This window comes from Rhinopithecus roxellana, chromosome 3 (assembly GCF_007565055.1).
Source record: "Rhinopithecus roxellana isolate Shanxi Qingling chromosome 3, ASM756505v1, whole genome shotgun sequence".
Classification (NCBI taxonomy): Eukaryota; Metazoa; Chordata; class Mammalia; order Primates; family Cercopithecidae; genus Rhinopithecus; species Rhinopithecus roxellana.
This window is the reverse complement of record NC_044551.1, coordinates 118,966,974-118,992,522: the sequence shown is the minus strand read 5'-3', so window position 1 is coordinate 118,992,522 and position 25,549 is coordinate 118,966,974. Positions and strand designations below refer to the sequence as shown.

The window sequence follows — 25,549 nt, the reverse complement described above, 5'->3', positions numbered from 1 at the left end:
GGAGATCGAGACCATCCTGGCTAACATGGTGAAACCCCGTCTACTAAAAAATACAAAAAACTAGCCGGGCGAGGTGGCGGGCGCCTGTGGTCCCAGCTGCTCAGGAGGCTGAGGCAGGAGAATGGCATGAACCCGGGAGGCGGAGCTTGCAGTGAGCTGAGATCCGGCCACTATACTCCAGCCTGGGCGACAGAGCGGGACTCCGTCTCAAAAAAAAAAAAAAAAAAAAAAAAAGAAGTATATATTGGTTTTTCTTATAATTCAAGTTCCAAGTACTTAACCTAATACTTTAACAGTACTCAACAAATATTGGATGAATAAATATGAAATATTTTAAAAATTAGTTTAGTTACACTCTGGTATATTCTAATCTGTGGTTAAAAAGGCAAATAGAAGTAAACAAACACTCCAAAGCACTTATATCTTACTCTTACATCTTGCTTTTCCTTTTGTGTTATTACAACGTGCAGTGCAACTATAACAATCTGTAGCATATTTAATAACACAAAAGGAGAAGCAAGATATAAGGACATTTCACGTTACAGAAGAGCAAATTCTAGTAAGAATGGAAAGATCCCATTTTTTGTAAACACTACATGCATGTGCAGTAGAAAAATGGCTCAAGTTACAGTCTCCAAGATGTTCATGGTATTAATCCTAAGTGTAGGAGTTATGAATAATTGGATTCTTGTCTTTCATCTTGTTTTATTTCTAAATTATTTTATAATAAACATGCAATACATTTTAAAACAGAAAACTACAATGGAACGTATTTTCTTAAAAACATTCTTTATCCATTTCTTGAAAGTATCAAATTCACTGTGTACAGAATTCTATGTAATACCAGCTTGTTCTCTTCACCATATTCCCTATATTCCTGGTCATACTACTAATTTGCTATGTTACTTGAATGTTCATAAGCTGTACAATCACCCTGTATACTTTATAATACATTCCAAGTCCTTTGGGTTAACAAGTATATCAGTTATTTCTAAACAAACTTGAGTCTGGGTCTACAGTATTCCCAGAATTAAGGAAAACCGAAATTTGTCCATGTTTACAACTACTCTTGGAGGATTTGGGTAAGGTCTAAGTAGATTTAGTGGCTACTACAGTTACTTTACTTCCTGAAGTGTGGGTGAGTGAATAAAAACCTATGCAATAATTGAAGAGTTTACAATTAGATGCCAAGTTGCCAGCATGGACACCTGAGTGGCAGGTGGTGGTTGACTCCTTTTAGAGAAGTTGTCATCATCATCTTCCCACTAAATTAGACTATATGGGATCTTACACATCTGCTAAAAGTCCTCGCTGGACAGCAGCAGAATAATGCATAGTTCCAGCAAGCAGGACTCTGATGATGAGCAGGACTGTTTTGTGATGGGGTGAGTGAGTGAGAGCCCCTGACCAGAGATATTCAGGCAGAGATGGAGTAACTCCTTCTCAGCACACTTTTAGACCTGGGTTCACGCATTAGTTTCTATAACTGGATGATTTCATAAAAGGTAACCTAAATGGAAATCAATCTACGTTCATTTTACATGAAGGCTTGAAAGTTTAGATGTTTTGAACTCTAACATTTGCAACTCGATCTCACCCTTTTTTTTCACTGAAGATGCAGATTAACAAAAGTCATTTTTCTTTAAAGTGTCAATAATTAAAAAGTAATTTTCTAGTCCTTGTTTCCTTTAAGTTGTACTAAAAAATGTACACTTTAAAGGAAATGTTACTAAACACCAGATTATTTGAAATTTTACGCAATTTGCATACTATTTTAGGGAAGTCATGTTTACATGATAAAAACCATTTGTAGTAGTAATTTATGTATAACTTAAAAGGGTCTAGGATATACTTCTAACAGATGGGCCTTATATAAACCTCAAAGAAAATTCCATTACGAAAGAAGATTTCAACAATCTTTTAAGTCAAAAAAGTTGAAAGCAGGACTCTAGACAGGCCACATTTGTGATCAAGTAATCATCTGTTTGGTTCAGAAATTCCTTAGGTAAATGTATTTCTTGTCTACCCAACCCCTCCAAGTTTCTACTGATAAAACATAAGGCACATTTTAAGTATTAGGGAAAAAAAACCATCGAGTCTCAACATCGACTGCTGACTCCGTTTCTGTTTAATCTCAAGTGTATATTAAGTGAGATATTTATCTTTTTTTCAAATTACATTTGTTTGGAAAGAGATACATAAAGAATTCAGTACCTTCATATGCCATGGCCACAAATGAGCTGCCTGCATTTTACAATTAGCCTGTTGTCACAAGAACTCTTTTTTTTTTTTTTTTTTTTTTGATGCTAAGTATAAAAGGTCATTGTACATATTAGCAAGTGTGAAAAGAGAACTCCAAAGAAGTTCAGGTTACCCAGCACCCAGACTCAAGTTAAATACCATAATCATGCCAGCCATTGGTTACTAGTCAGTCTCTGGGTCTAGATACCAGTCTGCCAAAAGCCCAGATAGCTGGAAAAGCAGCCACGTTTTATCATATGACTGATCCCAGGAGGCCAATTTAAAGGGAAATTGTGTGTTCTACATTAAGGAGGAACAAATATCTCTGATTTTACAAGGGTCTTTTTGTTAAGAGAACAAAGAATATATATTTTGAAATTCAGTAATTTTAAAATATATATGTAAACTTCAAACATTAATAGGGCACATGAGCTTACTCACTAACTTCAACATAAGTGAGTTACTCTTTGTGTGTCTACACAGACACAATGTTTCTTGAAAAAAATTATGAACTTCATTTTCTGTAGAACGGGTTATTACACATGTATAAATTCAATGTAAAACATCTCTTTAAAATACTAAAGTTCATGGTTGCTATCTAAGAGTGGAACTTGCTAATTCCTTTGGAAGAAACGAAGCTTTAGAACTTCCATCTGAAGGGTAGTAAGTAATAAGACTTTTAAGAAACAAACCAACATTTAAAAAATATCCCTAAGGGTAATCCATTAGCTAATTAATCTTACATTTTTTCTGAAAACATGCTACTGTACATGTAAAATATATGGAAGTCTTTATTGAATTCTCAGAAATTAATGAGGACTAACAAATCTAATGAATGAATAACTGTTGAAGAATAATGACGCAATTCCTGGAAGCCTCTGAGTTGAAACTACTCACCCAATTTCTTTGCCAATTACAACTTGACTTTGAAATCTGCTTCAGGATGAAAGAGCTACCAAGTTTACATGACTCCCAGAACAATGAAGATCATCTCTACCAATTCATGTTTGAAATTTTACATTTATTCTACATTCCACGACGTTCAAATAAACTTAGCGTTATCTAAGAAATGTGTGTTATTCCATTCTGAATAATTTATCTTTTCATGCTAACATTTCATACTTAATTTTTCTTTCCCAAATAAAAGCATCTGGTAAAGACATTTAAATTCATCCTAAGTGTAACATTAAACTCTATCATTTGTGGAATGTACTTCAGTTCCAAGAAATCTCAATTACATTAAAAATAATAAAAATACCTTGACGTATATATACATCCATTGTATGTGAAAAAATATTTTACTTTTCAAACTTCACCATATAATTGTAATTTCTCAGTTTCTTCTCAAGATTAAACTTGAAAAGCAAGATGAAGTTTTGTCAGGGTAATGAGTATAATTTTTAAAATATAAGGCTTATTTCACAACTCTAAGCCTCTATACATATATAAACCTTGACCCCTACTTATCTGTAATATTTAATTGACATAATTTCATATATTCTGGTTTCACAATAAAGAAAGTTCTGTACAACTTGATGCCACAACAAGCTCTGGAAAAATGCACTGAGGATGTAAATAACAATGAATGATTATGCAACATTACTTTTAGCTCAACCATGTTTTTACTGTTATGGATCAGCGCTAATTACTGATCACATTTTATAACGTTTAACTTCTTTGATATGTCATGAAGCTGTTTACCATCAAGACATTATTTTAGGTAGCTTACACACAGCACACACACTCTTTTGCTCCTTTGTACTTGTGACCTGGGAGACCAGGAGTCAGGCTTCCGCAGGCCTAGAGGGAGCCAGCAAACTTGAGCCACTCCCCTCTCGCCACTGCACTGCCCTGCACTGCAACTCAGCTCAACCTAAGAGATCACACTCTCTAGAATCCTTGAAACATAAATATTCCCATGATCCATAATGAGGGATCAATGCCAGAGATTTTCAGCAGTCTATAGGTCATGAGTTTAACTGCTATTCAAATCAAAGTAAATTGGTTTCACATTGGCTTGACTGACCATTTACATGAATAAGTTGGACAATGTGGGATGCCTACCTAGCATCCATCCCTCCACCCCTTTTCTCTTACCCAAAGGAAGCTCTATTGGCTTCAGATACCCAATCATCCCTTCCATGTGAATCTGGCGAAGCTTAAATCATCTGCTGCAAGGACAGGTCCTGGTAAGTCTACATCAAACATATTACCACCACCACCACCCACTTTGCCATGAACCATTTTAAAACTCAACCTTAAGCCATGCAGCATACAAAGTATCTCTGGAGGCTATTGCTGGTCCACAGTTGGAGGTGATGTTTTCTGTCTCAAGAGGTGAAAAGGAAACATGTTTCCTGAGTGACTGCTGACAGCCATCTTACAAGCACAAAGAACTTCACAGTAGGATAAAAAGTGAAACATAAAGGAGGGCGGGGTCAAGAGAAACAGAGGAACAGGGTAAAAGCCTTGATTACATCCTACCTGAGGCCCACTAGCTTGGGACTTTTTGTTGTGAAATGCTATACATTTCCTTATTGCTTAGGACAATTTATGTCAGATTTTGTGGGGTTTGCAGCCAAGGATATTCTGACACTATTTCATTTTTAACAGAAGCAGTACTTTCAACAATGCCTCCTAATTTGAATTAAGCACATTATTAGAATTTGCCATCAGCCACTCACTCAAAATTACCCTAGAGCCATAGCACCAGAGTTGGCTGCCCAAACTGAGTTCACTGGTGGAAAAAGTTGACATGCTTCTGCCACTATTAGTTACGTCTCAAAATCTTACCATTCAACTTAGAGACATAATCAAAGAAGAGTAAAAATACGATTTCATTAGCAGAATCTTCATTGAATAACAAAACATTGCACATTTTTACAATAAAACAGACTTCTTCAGAAAGTGAGGTTCTCATTTGTCTTCTTACCTCTTTCACACTGTGGACCAGTGAATCCATAAACACAAGCACAGCGGTTGGGTCCGATACAGCGTCCACCATTCTGACACCCATTTTCACAGACAGCTGCATACAAAAACAGCAAGAAGCTCATTATATAGCCAGTCTCCAAGCACAATATAGTAGTGCAGTGATGCTGCCCATAAAGGATCTTATGTTAAATTACAGTAAATTACATTAAATTAAACTGTAACTTGTGTAAATTACACAGGTTAAAGTTCACATCTTAAATTTAAGTAAATATATTTAAGTATATTCAGACAAAAGCTTACACACATCATGTAAATCACACTGTTCAGCAAGTGTTTGGTAAAAGGTTTTTTTTTTTTTTTAATCAGAATCATATTCACTGGCTCTCATGCTCATTTAGTGAGAATGTAACTACTCAACCCTCAATTTCCATCTACTAACCCTATAATCTATATTTTCACCGGTAAGGAATGAATAAAATATGCGGAAATGAAGGAAGAAAGAGGCTGATCCAGGTAGCACAGGAAAGGAGCAGGAGGAGAAAATGTAGTAAGAAAAAATAAAAATGATATGGTAATAAAGGGAAAAAGCAAAATTCAGAGAAGAAAAGGAAGCAAAGGGGGAAAAAAGGTAAAGCTGGAAGGGCAAAACCAAGAAAAGGGGGGAAAATGCCATCAATGTTAGCTATAAAATGCCAAAAGAAGTAACCAATGTGTAGACTATGTGCAGGTCACAGAAGAAAAGAAAGGGAAAAAAAACTGTGTAAGCATAATATGTTCTTTCATATAAAATTAACTCACAATCCAAATGTTTTCAAAGTCATGCTGACAAACACGCAACACACACTCTCTTTTGCTCCTTTAGCCTTGTGACCTGGGAGATCAGGAGTTAGGGTTCCATGAGCCCAGAGGGAGCCAGTCAACTTGAACCATTCCCCTCTCCACACTGCACTGCTCTGCACTGCAGCTCGGCTCAGCCTAAAAGATCACACTCTCTAGAATCCTTGGAACCTTAGTATTCCCATGATCCATAATGAAGAGAGCTGAATTCAAGAATCACGTCTCCTCCAGGAGAAAATACTGATACTGAGAGTATGTCTCCCAATCTACCCACCCAATTGAAACATTTGTCCTCACAAATGAATTAGAGGATTATATTCTATGACCTGTATCCATAAATGGAGATGAAGGACACTGATTATTCAAATTAAAGGAAAGTGGGGGGCAAAGCACTTCAAGTGAGGTACATATCAAAAATGGGAAACTCAATAAGTATACTGATATCTAGTAGCACAGTAATGCTGCTATTTCCTTATCAGGTATGTTGAACCAGATAGACTGCCTATCATCTCCAGAATGCATGGAGTGATTTCTGTTCTGCTGATAATGGTCAGAAGACCAAAACGCACTTGGAAATAAAAGATGATCTTGACCTTAAAGAATCACTGTGCCAATGGCCTCAGAGGCATTTGTTGACAGTTACACTTCAATTAAAGGCATGATTCTGTGTGTCACTGCACGAGTACAGCTCCCTAGGAACCACATCTTTCTGCTTCTTCACCTGTCTCCAGCTGAGTCCTATATAGCACTTCCCACTCATCACTGCCTTGAAATATGGGCAGACTTGAAATATAAGTAAATACGAAGCAGAAAAGAAAAGGAAAAAAGGCCACAAGGAGCATGAAAAAAATAAAGATGGATGGGAAGGTGGGAAAAAACAAAACCTATCAGAGCATTCTGTGCAGTAATTCCATAGAAACAATTGCCAGGATTTGAAGATTTCTACATGCACTCGTATGTTCATTGCAGCACTATTCACAATAGCAAAGACATGGAATCAACCCAAATGCCCATCAATGATACACTGGATAAAGAAAATGTGGCACATATACACCATGGAATACTACGCAGCCACAAAAAGGAACAAGATAATGTCCTTTGCAGGGACATGGATGGAGGTGAAAGCCATTATCCTCAGCAAACTAACACAGGAACAGAAAACCAAACATCGCATGTTCTCACTTATAAGTGGGAGCTGAACGATGAGAACACATGGACACTAGGAGAGGAACAACACACACTGGGGCCTGTCTGGGGAGGGCAGGGGGAGGGAGAACTTCAGGATAAATAGCTAATGCATGCAGGGCTTAATACCTAGGTGATGGGTTGACAGGTGCAACAAACTACCATGGCACACGTTTACCTATGCAACAAACCTGCATGTCCTGCACATATATCCCAGAAATTAAAATACAATTAAATTTTTTTAAAAGAAAGATTTAAAAAATCAATTGTTAAAAGCATATACTGCAAAATACTAAGTCCAAAGTAATACGATCAATTAAAATGTGTGGAATTTTCTTTAAATGCTATTGAGCTGTAGGAAATTTAAATTACAGTCATTTTCCCACATGTGTTCTCTCATCACTCATCAAGATGCCAGCCTTTGGGGAAGAGCCGTACACACTAATTGTAACACTCAGAACACAACCTCCGGTAAATGGAGGAAGGGCTTCTCCCAGGTTTTCCAAAGCAGAGTTTCCAATTCCCAGGTAGAACAAGGCTGGATGAACCTTGAGCTTCTCCTAGAAAGAGCTGGCCCATTACCAATTAAAGCTAATCTAATCTGTCTAGGTTAGATTATCAATGCCTCCCTTTTCACTAAAGATTTTTGGAGGTTTGCAAATTATAGTTTTTGTTTATAAAAAATATTTATCTTAACTTGTAATATGGGTTTCTTGTTACTTTTAATGAATCAATAAATATTTTAAATTTCTCAATTTTAATTTCTAACATTATAAATATTGATGGAACTCATATAAACAAAAGACATTTGAGGACCTCAATAATTTTTAAAAATGTAAAGGGATCCTATGAACAAAAAGATCAAGGGCCACTGATATAACCATTTGCTTGTATTTCTGTCTCTCATGTGAGAGTGGGTTCCCTCAGGACAAGGACCAGATCTGTTTGCCTTTGAATCCCCGTCACCTACTGTGGCATCTGATAGACTGCACAAACTCAGCAAACTCGCACATCAACATTTCACAGCATTTTTTCAAGTACTTCGTGAGGCAGAATGGTGCAGTGAACAGATAATGAGCTCTGCTGTCCCCAGCACTTACTCACCACACCATCTCTCTGATTGTTAGCTTCCTGGTCTGCAAAAAGAGACTTAACAGTTCCTCCCCTACAGACGTTTGAGGACTAAATAAAAGAGCATATGAGACAAAGTGCATAGTGGCTGCACGCTGAAGGTATTCTACATTCTTAATTCCCTTCTCTTTTAACTACAGAACATTTGTACAAAAATGTTCTGTAAGATAAGATGTCTGCAGCAGCCAAAGTTCACATTAAAGAGCAAAAGAAGAGAAGCAGGAAATACAGATAAAAGTAGAAGAAAAAAACAAAAATAGTGAATTTCCTTTTTTCAAATAAATGATGATGAAAGGTATTTTACAAAATAACATTTTTTTGTAACAAAAAAGAATGGAAACAGCAACTTACATTTCAACTGGAGTCAGAAAAAAAAATTTGAAAATGCCTAAATTTCCACCACAGAAGGAACGCTGACCACTCAGGAAGAAAACTATGCTTACACCTAGCATGACAGTGGCGTGAAAGGCAAGAGAGCAAAAGATGTACTACAGATAGAAATATGAGCTGGTTTCTCAGCTGCCCTCCAAAATCTTCGAAGGGGAAAACACTATTTTCCTTGTGTGGGTTGGTTGCATACTGTAGAAGCTCAGATATTTAGAGAACATTTTTATTCAACAGGTATTTACTGAGCACTTACTTTGTGCTAGGTAACATGTCAAGTACACGTTTTTATTAGACTACTTTACAACTCAGCAGAGATGCAGACACTTGGGCGTAAGTAAAGTCTGAAATTATGATTGTAATTTCTACACAAATGTGTTAGAAAAATAGCATTCTAAACCAAGTTAAAATGTTAACAAGAGGAAAGAAACAAAAGCCTATTGTCTGACATAGGAAGATATAAATCTTTACTATCGGTGCTGCCTCCTTCCTTTGTTTTCTAGGATACCACACTCAGTTTTCATTCCATCCTCATGTCCATTCTTTCTCACTCGTCTTTGCTGGCTTCTTTTCCTCTTCTCCATCTCACAATGTTGGACTGAACTGGGTCTCTGTTTTCAACTCTCTTCTTTAGCTACAAAAACTTCCTAATGATCTTTATCTAGGCCTATGATTAAAATATTATCTATATAATAATTCAGTCTATACGCTCCCAAATTTATATCTCCATGTCCAGCCTCTCTCGAAAGATCAGAGTTCATAGATCTTTGCACTTATAAGTCTGACAGATTTCTCAATATAATGAATCCAGAACAAAACTCTTGCCCTCAGCCCCATCACTCCTTACCCAACCCACTCCCTATACAATCTTTCCCATATCTGGAAATGACATCGCTAGTAATCCAGGAGTTGCACCAAAACTCTCTCCTTGTCACTTTTGATCTTTACTTTTTCTATGTTTTTAAATCCACCATGCTTGGTCCATCAGAGTATACCTCCAAAATACAAGCTCAATCCAACCACTTACCACATCTTCAATGACTACAGCTGCAGCATCGTTCACTAGCACCGCTGTGGTAGCCTCCTACATGGCCCTTTCCTTTTCTCTGTTATAATCCAGGCTCAACACAGCAGACAGGGTGATTTTTTTTTTTTATGTCAACCAGATCACAGAACACCACTGCTCAAAATGCTCCAATGTCTTCCTATAATATTTAAGCTCTAGTCCAAATTTTGTTCCTTGGCCTACAAGGCCTACAACTCCCTCTCCAAACTCAATTCTTACCATTCTCCCTTTCCCCACTTTCCTCCAGGGACATGGATCTTACTGTTTCCAAATACATGGAGTCTGTTCCCACTACAGGTCCTTTAAATTTACTTTTCCCTTGTCCAGAATAATTTTCCCATAGATTTAAAAGCACAGACTCGGTCTGTGTTTCAATGTCACCTTCTCAGAGACCCCGATGTAAAATAGCAGACAACTGCTAATCCTGACCCAGACTCTCTTCCCCCTTAGCCCGCTTTGTTCTTCTCCTAAAACTTCTCACTATCTAAATGTGGATTAGGTATTTACCTTTTTAGTATTAACTGTCATTTCTACCAGAATATGTGGCCAGGATATCATCTTACCTGTTCACAGTAGTGAATCAACATTGCTGAATGAAATGGATGAAATGGAAAAATGCTTTCTAAGAAGTGCTGTCTGTTTCCAGGAAAGCAGCTAAGCAGTCTAAATGTGTTATAATGTTCATTTTAGCAAGCATCCTATTTCCAAGACTTTTCTGGATTCATAAATTGAAAAATATTCCATCTGCTTCTTTGCTTTCAGTACTGTAACACTCTTTCCATATAAGACGACTTGGAAAACATCTTCCTTACACCATTCCTTGAGCTGATAATCTATTAGTTATCACATCTTTACCTCCTTTTCTTTTCTTTTTTTTTTTTTTTTTGAGATGGAGTATCGCTCTGTCGCCCAGGCTGGAGTGCAGTGGCGCCATCTGGGCTCACTGTAAGCTCTGCTTCCCGGGTTGACGCCATTCTCCTGCCTCAGTCTCCCAAGTAGCTGGGACTACAGGCGTCCGCCACCATGCCCAGCTAATTTTTTGTTGTTGTTGTTATTTTTAGAAGAGATGGGGTTTCACCGACCTTTACCTTCTTAATTGCTGACAAATAAATTATGCTTGTTACACATTTTGCTTCCCCCATATGTTCTATTACCCCTGAGATAAATATCAGACAAGGAAGATGTCATCCCACAAGAAATCTAGAGAACAAATGTTCAGTATATGCTGATTTTCTACGTTGCCTTTCCTCTCACTGGAAAATGTGGTAACATAAATATGATCTGACACAGGGGTGGAAGAACATCAAAGCATTTTAGAAGAGTAAAGTCCTTTCCATCTCCTGTCTTCCCATTCCTGTGTGAAGAAGAAGAGACACACCCACTAGAGCGTGTTCTGTACAACCCTCATACATACGTACACACGTATGCCCAAGGCACGGAGAGCAGCTTAATTCAGACTGAAGACAACTAATTTCAGGATAGATTTGAGCAAATACTCTGAAAGATCAGTTGAGGTAAGGCAAGGCTCTTTCTGCTGTGATTCTAATTTTCATTTTTCCCTCTACAGAGCAAAAGGATGTGTTTCAACAAGGATAGATGTGTCTCTTCATTGGTTATGGAACTTTGCAAAACAGAGTTACAATCAGATCTCCTAACACTTTTCTAAGGCCTAAAAATATATATCAATCTATCTTTTTATGAATACTGTGTTTGTGATAGACTTCTGTCTTTCTTTTCTGGTTATAAATAGAAGACTGTTGTAAAAAATGTAGGAAACACCTGAATGTACAAAGAAAATATAGAAGTAGTATCATCCATGGAACAAGAAACTCTGCTGCATTTGTCTGTTCCACTGTTGTCCAGTTCTTTCTTGGTCTCCCCTGGCCAACCCTAGCCTACAGAAGTTAATACATTGGTCCCCTCCTATTCTTGCCTTCTATTCATCCTCCATTTCTCAAACTTCAGTCAATCTCCTCTTGTCATACTTGAGAACCACCCACACAAGGAATCTGCAAACTATGGCCCAAAGGCTGGATCTGGACCACTGCTTACTTTTGTACTTCCCATGAGCTAAGAGGAATTTTGACACTTTTAAGTAGTTGAAAAATCAAAGAAATAATACTCAGTCACAAGTGAAAATTGTATGAAATTCAAATTCCAGCATCTATAAAGTATGCAATTTTGCTGAAACACACCCTAGCTCTTTCATTTACATATTATCTATGGTCACTTTTGCACTACAATGGCAGAGTTAAGTATTTGCAATGGAGAAAGCACGGTATCAAATATATACTCTCTGACCTTTACAAAAAAAGTTGGCCTACCCCTGACCTTAACAGAATATTTTTCTTTAAATGGATACTCCTATTTTACATAAAATTATTCTAAAGAAAACTTTATAGGACTTATAAATAGAAAGCTATAATCACCATAATCACCTTAACTAGAAGAAAACCTTGGAAATTACTGCAACAACCACGAGATACAACTTCACATTCATTAGCATGATTATTATTATTTAAAGAAAAAAAGAAAACAACAAGGGTTGGCAAGCATGTACAGTGGAGCCCTTGTGCACTGCTAGTGGGAATGGAAGACAGTGCAGCTTCTGTGGAAAACAGTATGGCAGCATTTCAAAAAATTAAAAATACAATTATCATGTAATCCAGCAATTCCGCTTCTGGGTATACACCCAAAAGAACTGAAAGCAAGGGCCCAAACATATATTTCAGCATTATTCACAATAGCCAAAAGGTGAAAGTAACTCAAATGTCCATCAAAAGATGACTGGATAAACAAAATGTCGTATATTCATATAATGAAATAATATGAAATGACCCATGCTAAAACATGGATGAACCTTGAGGGCACTATGCTAAGTATAATAAACCAGTCACCAAAGGACAAATGCTTCATGCTTATGCTTCTATGAAATACCTGAAGTAGTCAAATTCATAGAGACAGAAAGTAAATGATGGTTGCCAGGGGCAGGGGAGAGGGAAATGGGGGTTATTGTTTAATGGGTACAGAGTTTCAGTTTTCCAAGATGAAAATAATTCTGGAGATGGATGGTGATGATGGTTACACGATGATGTGAATGGACTTAATGCCACTGAACTATACACTTAAAAGTGGTTAAAATTGTAAATGTTGTTAGGTATATTTTACCACAATCTAAAAAAATTTTTTATTGCAACAAAAATAAAATAATGTTAACTGAAAACAAGCTAGATATTCTTTTACACCTAAGACTTGGTTTTTCCATGTATGAAAAAGAGACCAGCAATCCTTAAAGAAGCCTTGAAGATGAGCACAGAACCTACAGTCTAAATCAGGTAAAAATGCAAATAAAGTAAAAAGGTACTTATTATTTGTGATTCAATTTCATAAATCACACTTCTTTAATGTCATATAAAGTGACATTACTTCAAAATATGTGAATTCCCCAAAATATCCCAGTTTAGAGAATACTACCCAAAATGTTCCCCAGTGATGTGTCACAATCCAGAAACTACAATCCTTACACTCTTGCTAAAAGGTTATTTCTTGATTCATACAGGGCATTCCCCAGTGAAGGGACCAGCTTTGCTGGGTTACAGCTCCCTGTTTCAGAATAACATCTGATTTTTAAAAATCATTTCATCACCCTGTATCTTAGTATTAAACATATTTGAACAAAGGATAATTCATCAGATTGGCTCTCCTGTGGTTAATTTTGAGAAGTTCTAAAAAATCATAGGTATAAAGAGAGAACTGGGGGGGAAAGAAGAAGTAAAAAGGAAAGAGATACATCAGAGAAAACTTGCTCATTTTTTTTTTCAGGAAAGTATACATGTCTTATGGAGCCAGATAAAGGAAGACAAATAAATAACAGAAAATCTGTGAGATTGTCACATTTGCCAAAGCACTAGTTACCAGTTGTTGACTGGTTACTATTCAAGAACATCACTGCTCTAAAGCACAAAATTCTAAAAGAATTAGAAAAATTCTTACAGAATAAAAATTAGAAATTCAGTTTTAAGGTAAGGTTTACAACAAATAATTGTTTTTTCAAAAGATCACAGGATTTATGAGACCTTAAATTATAACTTAATAGGAAATATCCAGCAAATCAAATGATTTCTAATAAATAAAGTTGATTCTAATGTCCCTTACGTTGTCCACAATAAGTTCCAATATATCCTTTCTGGCACTGGCAGTGGTCATCTGCACAAGTCCCACCATTCATGCATCTCACGCTGCACTGCTGAACTGCAAAGAGCAATAACAAAAAAGTAAAAACATCAGTCACCAAAACTATAGTATATGTGAGAGGTTATAAAACTATAAACTCAATTATCCAATTCAATGACAATTATATCTTACAGAAGGAAATATTATGACCCAAACATATTTTTATTCATTATTTCTTTATAAGTGCACACATGGGCATATCTGTGATAACATGTTATTCAGGATGCATTTAAAACACTTTCAATGTTAAAAAAAAATAAACAGAAGGTGACTAGCAGCATAGTTTCTGGCAAGCAGGAGGTACTTTTGTCTCCATTCAGAATGCAGGAGCTGAGTGCCCATCATTCCAGCTCAGTGCAGTACTGTCATAATGGACTTGAAGGCTATCCTCACAGAGCTTGAAATTCCGACAGGGAGTTATGGAAAACACAGGTAAACAAATACCACAAAGTAATTATAGACTGTGATAAACTGTTTGAAGTAAACCGTTGTGAAGGAGACTAGCCTGGAGCCAAGAAGGAGCTTAGATACCAGCATCAGACAAGACCACTTAGAGGAGACATTTACACTGAGATATGAAGGATGAGAATGAGCCAGATATTAAAAGTACCAAGGAGGAACTTCAGAGAGAGAAGAACCAGCAAATCAAAAGACCTTAGGATGGTAAAAGGTTTCTTCTGAAGAACAGAGAGATTCCTGTGGTTAAAAAGAGGCAGACAGGGAAGAGATCTTAGAGACCCAGGCAGAGGCCGATCAGCTAACACAGGGCGTCCTCGGCCACCGAAGGGTTTTCATTATATCCCAAATGCAACAGGGAGTCACTGAAAGGATTTAAATCAGAGAGTGAAGTGATGTAATCTATATTTTTAAAAGATTACTCTAGCTGCTCTGCAGAGAATGGATTTGAAGAGGGCGAGAGTCTGGGAGAAGGATGAGGACAGCTTGCACCACATGGTAGCAGTGGAGATGGAAAGGAAAAGATAAATCTGAGATAATTATTTTCCCGTAAAGCCTACAGGACTTATTCAAAGAGTCGACATAGAGAAAGAGAAGCAGCAGTTACTTAAGCACCGGCTGGATGGCAGAGCCATTTGCCGAGGCAGGAGGAACTGTGGTTCAAGTAGCCTGTGGTCAGCAATAAATTCAGTTTCCTTTTAGACATGCTACTAAGTTTCAATTGCTTGCTATTTCTTGAGGGGAGATGTCAAACGGGAAGGAGAACATATGAGTGTGGAGGTCAGTGGTGGGATTTCCAGTGTAGATAAGTATTATGAATTATCAACATATTGGTAGTCATTGAAAACATATATGTCAATGAGTTCACCCAGGGAGGGCAGTACTCAGGAATACTAAACCTCGAATGAAAGACTGATGAAGATACAGAAAAAAGAATAAAAAGTAATGATCAAGAAAAGAAGCACGGAGGGCCACTGGAATTATAAAAGTCAAGGGTGTTTCAAAGAAAAATGAAAAACAGCATTTCAAAAAGATAGTGATTAGTAGTGCCAAAAGCTTTAATAAGGTCCCACAGGATGATGATTGAGGGGGTTAGAAAAGTTCCTGATGAAATGGAAGGAACTCATTGCCCAAGGCCAAATGAATGCACAGATTCCATGCTAAATTATATACCACAAAGAGTGGCCCAGAGAATGTCCCAGCTCCCAGGTAGAGGAATTAAGAAACTGAATCTTAAAATTCCTCTAGGATTGGGTTTTTTGCCCAAGGCAAATATGAGAAAACTAAGGATAGGATAATGAATATATGGGCAACAGTATCTTGTAGGCAATCAGGCAAGAGAGAGAGGTTCAGGTTAAGTTGGGGATGAAATGTTCTGGTTAAAGTGGTCAAGAAATCATGATGAATTTGAATGATAGGTTTTAAAAAGCTAGGGAAATGGCAGATTCAAAGAAAGTGAAATTAAGAGAGTTTTCATCAGGAGTTTCATCAGAAGACAATGACACTTGTTGTATGAATCTTGAATCTTATTCCTGAGTCAGACATACTCTATATTACCTTCGTTAAGGGAAACTTTGAAGAAATACATATTAAAAATATAATGACTTCACACTAGTTTGAGGCAAGACTTTAAAAAGCATTTAATTATTGAGCAATTAAATAAACAATCTTGCTTCTGCCTTGTTATAATGTTATCTTAAATACTAGGCTAAAAGATTAATCTTCAACCTTAAGGACCCAACAATTTCTAATTGGATCATGAATCACACAATCATAGTCCACAGTTATAATTACCTTACGTAGGTGTTGGCAGTTAATACATGTGAAGCAAAATAGGTCCATATGTGTAACGTATCTGGTAAGTACTCAATAAACATATGCTGCCTTTGAGTTCTCTTCTCCTTCCCCCTTAGATAGCCCACAAAACACCTGTTAAGCAAAGGCAACAAATATAGCCTAGTGTTTGAGACTACACATTTAGGCATCAGAATACCTGGATTCAAGTCTGTGTTTCCTTGGGCCAGTTAATTAAATTATGTGTGCTTTACTTTGCTACTCTGTAAAATGGGGTATTAACAGTATCTCATAACGTTGATGTAAGGATTAACTAAAATAATAACACTTAAAACCCCCCGGCACAGAATAAAAACCTAGTTAGGTCATAGCTATTATTCACCAAGAGTTACTTCTTCACTGAATTCTTAAACTGTTTCTGCATAGACATACAGCTCCTGCACCAGAATTAAAGCATTTTTCTTATTGAAAACCATCACCCACTTAAGGCGACAATTAAGTCACTGAAGATTTTTACTCTAAAGATTAATACACACCTAGTATGTGAGGAAAATAATCACGGATTTATATCCTTTTTGAGAAGGACCTTTAGCATTTACTCCAAAGCTCAAGAAAAATGCAGTGAAAAGGCCCCAAGTAAGAAACATACTTGATTTTGATCCACAGGTTGGTGATATTTGCCCACTGGAACACGTACACATGTTAGGACGGGAACAAAATCCATCTCCACAACTATTTCTACAAATCGCTGTAGAAAGCACAATAGGAAAATGAATGAATAACTATGTAATAAACCATAGTTTACAAAACAAGAAAGCTGTATTGAAAAGTAAAAAGTCTGAAAAACTAAGATAAAATATATGATGTCAATGTCTAACTTCAGATACGTAATAAAATTACCCATTGTAGACTTGGGAGTAAGTCTCACAGGTATCCTTACGATAACATGTAAACAAATGAAGCTGGTTCAAATTGCATAAATCCTTTAAGGAATCTCCACACCGTTTTCCACAGTGGCTGAAAAAGTAGAACTACCATTTGATCCAGCAATCCCACTACCGGGTATCTACCCAGAGGAAAAGAAGTCATTATTCAGAAAAGATACTTGCACATGCATGTTTATAGCAGCACAATTCAAAATTGAAAAATCGTGGAACAAATGGATAAAGAAACTGTTACATATACACACACACACACACACACATATGTAACTGTGAAATATATAATATATATATAGTGGAATACTATGCAGCCATTAAAAAGGAATGAATTAACAGCATTTGTAGAGGCCTGGATGTGATTGGAGACTTATTATTCTAAGTGATGTAATTCAGGAATGGAAAAGCAAACATCGTATGTTCTCACTGATACGTGGGAGCTAAGCTATGAGGACACAAAGGCATAAGAATGATACAATGGACTTTGGGGACTTGGGGGAAAGAGTGGGAGGGGGTGAGGGATAAATGACTACAAATATGGTGCAGTGTACACTGCTCAGGTGATTGGTGCACCAAAATCTCACAAATCACCATTAAAGGACTTACTCATGCAACTAAATACCACCTGTACCCCAATAACTTATGGAAAAATATAAATAAAAATGAAGTCATATATAAGTAAACGTTACAGAATGAAAACATGGTAGAATAAAATAAAGTACAGGCTTTTAAGTTTAAAATACGTGTGTGTGTGTGTGTGTGTGTGTGTGTGTGTATGTATTTACTGACTTTAAAAGGTCTAAAAGAACTTTCACCAAACAGTGCAATGGACCTCACTGCATGATGGGTTTATGTATGGATTATTGTTTTTATAATAAACATTTAAAGCTTTGCAATAAGGAAAAAATTTGCATAATCCTAAATCTTCAATTGTCTTATCAATACAGGTTGTCTCTTTCATTAAAGACTGAGAGTTTACAATGCAGAATTCACCCAGAGAGGACAGTCTTGATTCTAGGTAGTTGGGAGAGTTGCAGGAAAAGAGAAACCACAGCCCACTATGCAAAAGCCTTCACAGGAGACAGAGAACATGAAATTGGCTGAACCAGAGGCTCTGGTCCTAATGACTTGGCCAAGCCTCAAGCGTTCCATGCACATTCCTTCTGGGCTGGTATCTGACATACCCTGTGATCAATCTTTGGTCCCCTCAATAATTCCCTCTTTCCTTCCTACAGCCTTTCTCCTTCCATATTTTCTCCACAACCTAGCTTACTCCTGCTGCTCAGAAAAGCTTCTGTGGCATTTTTATGGTGGGGAGAGTCAAAGCCTCCTGCAGCTGACCTCCAATGAACAGAAAGGTATGAGGGTCATCACAGCAAAGAATGTTAGGCCCACTGACACAGTACATACCACAGATACTCCAAACTTGTAGGCAAGTAGCTTCGAATGGGAAGTCTCTCCCATATTTAGAGACAGTTCATTTAGGAGCTGAGAGATTTATCTCTATAACCATAACTGAATTCTCTCTTTCAGCACAAGGGCTGTGTACTTTAATGCTCATGCCATGACTGGATATATAAAGACAAGGAGACAGTCTGGAAATGCCCTGAAACTGGCTGTAGCTAGGGAAAAGGTCCCACAACTTTCAAAGAGGTCTAGGACCCTCAACAATGTAAAGAGCATTTCCTGAAGAAGTAAACTAATTGTTTTTCTTCCCCAAGATGTCTTCTGACATCCATACACTACTACCAGCATTAGTACTTCTTATCAATGAAAATAGTGGGCTGAGTACGGTGGCTCATGTCTGTAATCCCAGCACCTTGGGAGCCCTAGGTAAATGGATCACTTGAGCCCGGAAGCTGGAGACCAGCCTGGGCAACATAGGCAGACCCCATCGCTACGAAATTCTTTTTAAAAGATTAGCCTTGCACATTGGCATGTGTCCATAGTTCCAGTTACTCAGGAGGCTGAGGTCGGAAGGTGGCTTGAGTCCGAGAGGTTAAGGCTGCAGTGAGCTGTGATCATGCCACTGCATTCCAGCCTGAGTGACAGCGAGATCCTGTCTCAAATTAATAAAAAGAAAAAGTGAATGTGTCAAATACTGTGATTTAAGATAAAAATCTTTTAGGTAAGAATATGTTTCCTGCCATGGAGTCAACTCTTACTTCTTAAAATATACTACAGTTTCTGATCACCAGTAACTTTCCAATGACAAATGTGCATTAAAACATTGTTTTATTTCAAATTTCTTTCCTCCCCTAGAAGGCCAATATTTAGTCTAGGCTTAAGAGAGGAGACTCAAAGTACCCCCACCTGGGTTCCAAACCAAATGAAGGTTTGACGGGCTGCAGACTGAGCATTCTCAGGCAATTATCCGTCAAGGATACAGGTATATACTTTGTATCTGGGAGCCAATAAGAAGCAAGAATGCTGAGGCCCTTTTGCCCCACACAGGCCTCAGACTATGGTACACTTACTGAGTATCTCTCCCTCCCACAATTACTTAAACTATGAGACCTAGAAATGCCAGAGGGAGAGGGAGACAGGACCTTGGGGCTGAGACTTCAGTGATGCTGTGAGAAGTCACATGGCCAGGTAAAGAATACATAGCACCCAAAAGGTCTGAAGTTGAGTTGTCACTCTGCCATTGATCCGCTGCGAGCTCCAGAAAAACCCACAGCCTTTCTGAGTCCAGTTTTTTCATTTGGTAGCATAACATAAGGGAGTTATATTGGAATGCTCTGACATTTCCTCAGGTCTCAAATGTTATTAATCCAGCCAACCTCATCCCACTGTTATTATATTGATCAAAATACTATTCATTGCATAATTTCACAATAAATAAATAAGCAAATTTTTTCATTGCTTCACATTCTAAGAAGATTTTTTTTAAAAAAGGTGAGAAAGTCAATTCCGCGCTTTTGGAAGTGAATATTTGCAAGTTTGGAAGTACTTCAGCAATTTTTCTAGGCTACAACTAAGAACAATACCAACAAAACATAGAGACTCAAATCAAAATGCATTAGGTTTCCAGAACTTGGAGAATTATAGTTTCTTTTCAATATCTTCTCCTTAAAAAGCCTGTCAAAGTCAAACATTAAAATCCTGTTGACCATTTTTTAATGGTCAAAAAATGGTCAAAAAAGTTGACCATTTTTTATTTTTCTATATTAACAGAATGCTGAGGTACAAATGTATGAGAAAATTAATATTTGGTTTTGATTTTCTGTTTGTATTTTACTTATTTTCTTTTTTGTAAATTGTCTCAGATAACTTATTTTGCTAAATGGCGTGATACAGATAAGTTCAATAAATATAATAATTTAATTCATTATCATCAGGAAGGCCTGGAATTAAAATTCTTGATTTTGAGTTTATATTGGTTTATTTCATTTATTACCTCTACATATGATCATTTTAAATGTCAGACTAAATGAACTACTGAATTGAATGCAGGCTGCTAGCGTTAATTGAGACTCGTGCAATAGAATATAAAGGTATTACATTCTTCCTGTTTTGTGCACTGTTTAATAATCTTAGGTACTAGAATTTTTAGATGTGCTTATGAGAAGTATTTTTGTAGACACTTCTTGATACAAGTGCTATAAATGTTTCTTGTAGATATAAAGATCATTTCAAAGTTTACTTTTTATAGATTTCTGATACATGCAAATTCCAATGTATCTCACAAGCATCCAAATATTTCAAGTATCGGAAAATGCGGATTACAACAGTCACTGTTACCCTAAGATTTTCAAAGCTGATCTTCTACCAATGATCAGTGGGCCATACATATATTTCTACTGCAAATATTCTGGAAGGCTGTGCTCTCTGGAATTCCCATTCCACACTGATCCAATAAAATCTGACTTTACAGATTTTCAACACGTACCATGAACCAAACCCTCCTCCTCGGCTGCTCTCCAACTCAATAATGGCAGTCACATTCATTACATTTAGTGAGTCAGACTTTCCGCAGTGCCTAAGTCACTCCCAGCTAGTATGGCAGGTGTGCGATGAGTGACGTTAGCTGTTTCAGGATTCTAAAAAACCGTGTAAGTTTAAAGCAGCCATGGTAATGCCCTACTGGCCTGAAAGAGTAAACGTACCCTCCATTAATGCCTCACATATGACTTCTGTGTTGGAAAGAAAAGAATGCAGAACTTTTTCTTTTAAAAAATAAAGCAAAGGCTTATTATAATCAGAAGATTTGTTTAAAATATTTATAAGTCACTTTAAATGATACAGTTGTTTCCTATTTTTGCCATTGGAGATAGTGGGATTTTAAGGTAGAAAAAATAAGAAGAAATTAGTCTTTATGACACTTGAGATTTCATCCCTTTTTAAAAAACTGCCCAGAAATTACATTAAGTATCTATCTCAAACCCACAAAACCAATAAATATAGAGTCAGAAATGCTACTACATCCTTATTATCCCTTGGTTAGTGCGGCTTGCCCTTTTTCTCTGTTCACAGTTGCATAATTATTTTTTCCCTGGAGAACATGGAGGTCAATCTAAAGTCAAGACTGGATCTAAATGAACGTGCTGTCTATGATACCTGGCTCTCCTCCCAATAAGACAAATGTGATTGTGCTACATAAACACACAGGAGAAGGCCAGTCACACTGCAAGTCACAAATTTACAGCTATGAGGCTAATAACTAATGAGCTCTCCAATTAGAAAGTGGAGAATTGGTTATACACTTTGGAAACAGAATAAAATAATCAAAACTTTTAAGGTCAGAGATACAGAATTTTTCAAGGTCTAAGATTCATACTTTGGAAATCTACTGCACACTATTGAGGTTTGGGGTCTGGAAACTCTAAATTCAAATGTCTTCCAAAAAGTAAAAAAAAAAAAAAAAAAAAAAAAAAAAAAAAAAAAAAAACAGTCAAGCCCCTCTGTAAGAGTTAAAAGTTTGTTAACTTAGGTCAACACTAAACCCGTGCGAATGCTCCTTTCCTATCTAGGTTATGTCGTTGTTGAGATAAAACCAGAAATAAGAAAGCGGTTTTATATAAATGCCTAAGAAACCTTGATCTTCCTAAGGCCTAAACCTCACTCGTAGTTAAAAGCTTGATAATCTGCATAACAACATGTGGTCTTATCTGGATTTTTTTACGGAAAAAGTGGTTTTGAGTTATCTCAATAATTGCTCCACTCCTCTTCCAATTTGTATTAATAAACATAGAAAGATAAAACTTTCAGTTATCTTTGAAACCTTTATCATTATTGCCCTTCAACAGAGTCTAGAAGTGAAGTCTCAACTGACTCAAACCGGTTGCGTCTTCCCCACTATTCAAATGGGGCCGCGTCCCGATTATCGGTGCAATGTGATCACTCGATTTTAAAGGCAATTGTGCGTCCAAATGGCTGAGTGCAAGAGGTCGGCTGGAGATAGGGCCGAGCTCGCTGCCCCAAGCTGCGATCCCTGCCAAGCACTCACGGACAATGCACTGGTTTCCTCCAGGGAGCGTCTTCCATCCAGGGCAGCAGTAGGAGTGGAATCTGGAGCCGCATACGTTGGGCCTGTGATGGACAAGCGCGGTCACACATAGATAGGGAGAGGGGTGCAGTAACATATAAACGGTCTTCGTAAGCAATGCCCCGAGCGAGTAGATTTCAGGACAAAAAAACAAATCAAAATTACACTTCAAATTCTTGGGGATTGGGAGGCAGACGTGGAAGCAAAAGAGCTAGATGCTGGAATGCAGGAGGGTCAGAAACGTCTAAACACTGCCTTTCATCTGTCGTCCCTTGCCTGCCTTTTTAAAGGGCGAAAAGAGACATGGAAACATATAATTTGCTACTATTCTAGCTTCCAGATGCAGAGAACAAAGGGACCATTGCGTTCCAAAGAATCCTTGCCCTCCTTTCCGAATCCATTCCTTCTTGATCAACTGTTACTTTGGCCCCGACGTGTCAAGGAAAGCGCGTCGCAAGGTGGAGCGCTCGGGTTGGCGATTAGAAGGTGAGCTGTGAACCCTGCACACGTCCTCAAACAAAAGGCTCACGAGCTGCGCCCCCGACGGAGGAGAGCAAGCAGGCTCCTCCGGCCCCTGCAGCAGGCGGACCCAGGCCCGCCTTCCGCCCCACATTCAGAACCTGTTCCCGCACCGCGGGCTCTGCGCACGCTCTGCGTTCCGCATCCCCAGGCCCCCTAACCATCCGCCGCCCGACCCCCGGAGAGAGGGCTTTCCGCCCGCTGCGCTACGGGTTTGGGAAGGAAAAGGGGGACGCGCTCCTGGGGGTCTTTGGCTCCTGGATGTCCTGGCGAAGGGGGCTGCAGCTCTAGGCTCCAGCAAAAGGGTCAGGGACCGAGTGGGCCGGAAAGCCGCCAAACTGAGGATTCCCCCCTCCCCCAAGTCGGAGCCTTAGGTGCGGGGCCGCTTGCCCACTTACCCTCTGAGCACGTCCTGCTGTCCGCGCCGGCGGACGCGACTGGCCACTGCGGCACCCTCCTCGCGATACTCGGGCGCCAGAAACCCGCCTTCAGAGCCTGTTGTAGCGGACCGGACCTGTTGCGGCGGCGGCTGGGGCCGGGGCGGCTTGGGCGGAGGAGGCTGAGGCTGGCCGGCCGTGCCCTGCGCCCAGAGCGCCACACAGCCCAGCCACAGGAAGTAGGGCTGGAGACACAGCCGCCGTCTTCTCCCCATCGCCGGCGCTTAAAGCGCGCGGCCCTAGACCCGCGGAGAGGGAGTGATCAAAGACAAAATCTGCGATGCTCAGAAAAAAGTCAAGGTCTAATAAGCCCTTCGTCGGCTCCGGGGACTCCCTCGGGCTCGGGGTGCCTGCTCTAGCTGGAGACCCCGACAGAGCACCGGCCCCCTGGCTGCCCGCGAAGCCAGACGCGGGGCGCCGGGTCTAGCGCAGTGGGCGGCGAGGCGCGGCGGAGGTGCAGCCCGCAGCCCTGAGCGGTACACGTTGCATAACCGGCCTAAAGCCCCGAGCGACTCCAGGACCGCCAGCGGGCGGGGGAGGAAATTACAAAAGCCCTGGCGTAAAATTTAAAAAAATGTGAACCTCAAAAGAAAAAAGGGCCTGCACGCAGAGCTCGGCGGATTCCCGTGCGCTCCGGGCACGGATCTTGGAAAGCTGCAAAAGTCACCAGAAAGAAACAGGCAAGCAAACAAAAGTGGTCCCCAAAAGAAGAGGAGGGTTCCCTCTGGGCTCGTTCGGAGTCCCACAGGGCAACGAAGCGCGGGCAGCGGCTGCGGAGCCGGGCGGAGGTGCGCGGGGCCGGGGCGTGCGGCCAGCAAGAGAGAGGGCGGGACGCTGGACGCTGGAGAAGATGCGGCGGTGGAGGGCGCGGCGCGGGGGTTTTAGAGGCCCGGCTGGGCGCTGGGCGGGCCGGCGGGCGGTGGCTGTCAGTGGAGGCGCGGCCGTCCACACGTGGGGCTCAACCCGGACTGAGAGGCCGGCGCAGAGTGGGCGGGGACAGAATAAGGGAGAGATCAGGGGCCGAGGAACGAGGGGAGCGAGGGTTGGGTGAGGGGAAGAGGAAGGAACGGGGGGAGGGCGAAGGGAGGGGAGAAGACGGAGATTGGGGAGAAGGGGGGCGAGCCCGAGAGGAAGGCCAGGTTGGAAGAGGGACTTGGGAAGAGGGATTGGCGAGCCCGGGTGCGAGAGGAAATGAGCGGGGGATGGGGCCGAGGTTAGGGCAAAGAGAGAAGTGGGAAAGGGGAGGGAGGGCCAAGGTCTGGGCGCCGAGAGGAGGGGCCCGGGGGGCCGGCTGGAGGGGGCGAGGCGCTAGGCGGCTTTGCTTCCCGTCCCCGTCAATTGGCCGCTAGCTCTGTTTTGACTGCCTGTACAAAGCGAGCAGACGGCGGGGGATGGGGCGATTAGGGACCGGATTTGGGAAAGGAGGCAGCCCCTTCCCCTCCCCCTCCCCCTCCGCCTAGCCCGGCCGCGGACCAGGGACTAGGGTCCCTAAGCGCACCAGGCTTGACTGGCCCGCAGCTGAGCTGACCCGCAGCTGAGCTGACCCGCAGCTGAACTTCCCCGCCGGACAGAGGCCGCCAGGTTGAGGATGAGAACGGGTCTTTCTGTAGAGTCCCGGACCCTGACCCGGGATAGGGGGATTCGCAGTCAGCCAGGAATAGAGGCTCACTGGGCTGTTGGTTGCAGCCTCAATCCAAGAAGGACGGACCCTCCCCATCGCCCTCCCACCCACACCGCCCCACCGGGAGCGGCGTCAGTCTGAGAGACCAAATTAAGGGCTGGGCGTTTCCAGATTGAAATGCGCCCTCCGCCACCAAGAGGGAGCTCACGCGGCCGCGGGGGACCGAGGCAGCCAGCCGGCGCCGCGGTCCTGGGGAGTTCGTACTGGGGTGTGCTCTGGTGTGAG

General features: G+C 40.1%; 1 protein-coding gene across 1 annotated transcript in view; it reads right to left on the bottom strand.

Annotated features, from left to right (window-relative positions):
- FBN2 (fibrillin 2) overlaps positions 1-24,500 on the bottom strand; it is a 275,257-nt gene extending 250,757 nt beyond the window's left edge. The window contains exons 1-5 of the mRNA XM_010359875.2: positions 23,605-24,500; positions 22,649-22,731; positions 16,911-17,009; positions 13,934-14,029; positions 5,174-5,269 (exon numbers count right to left, since the gene is read on the bottom strand). Coding sequence (XP_010358177.1) covers positions 5,174-5,269; positions 13,934-14,029; positions 16,911-17,009; positions 22,649-22,731; positions 23,605-23,858 — 628 coding nt within the window. The 5' untranslated portion in view covers positions 23,859-24,500. The remainder of the gene's footprint in view (positions 1-5,173; positions 5,270-13,933; positions 14,030-16,910; positions 17,010-22,648; positions 22,732-23,604) is intronic.
- Between the last annotated feature and the right edge of the window lie 1,049 nt (positions 24,501-25,549).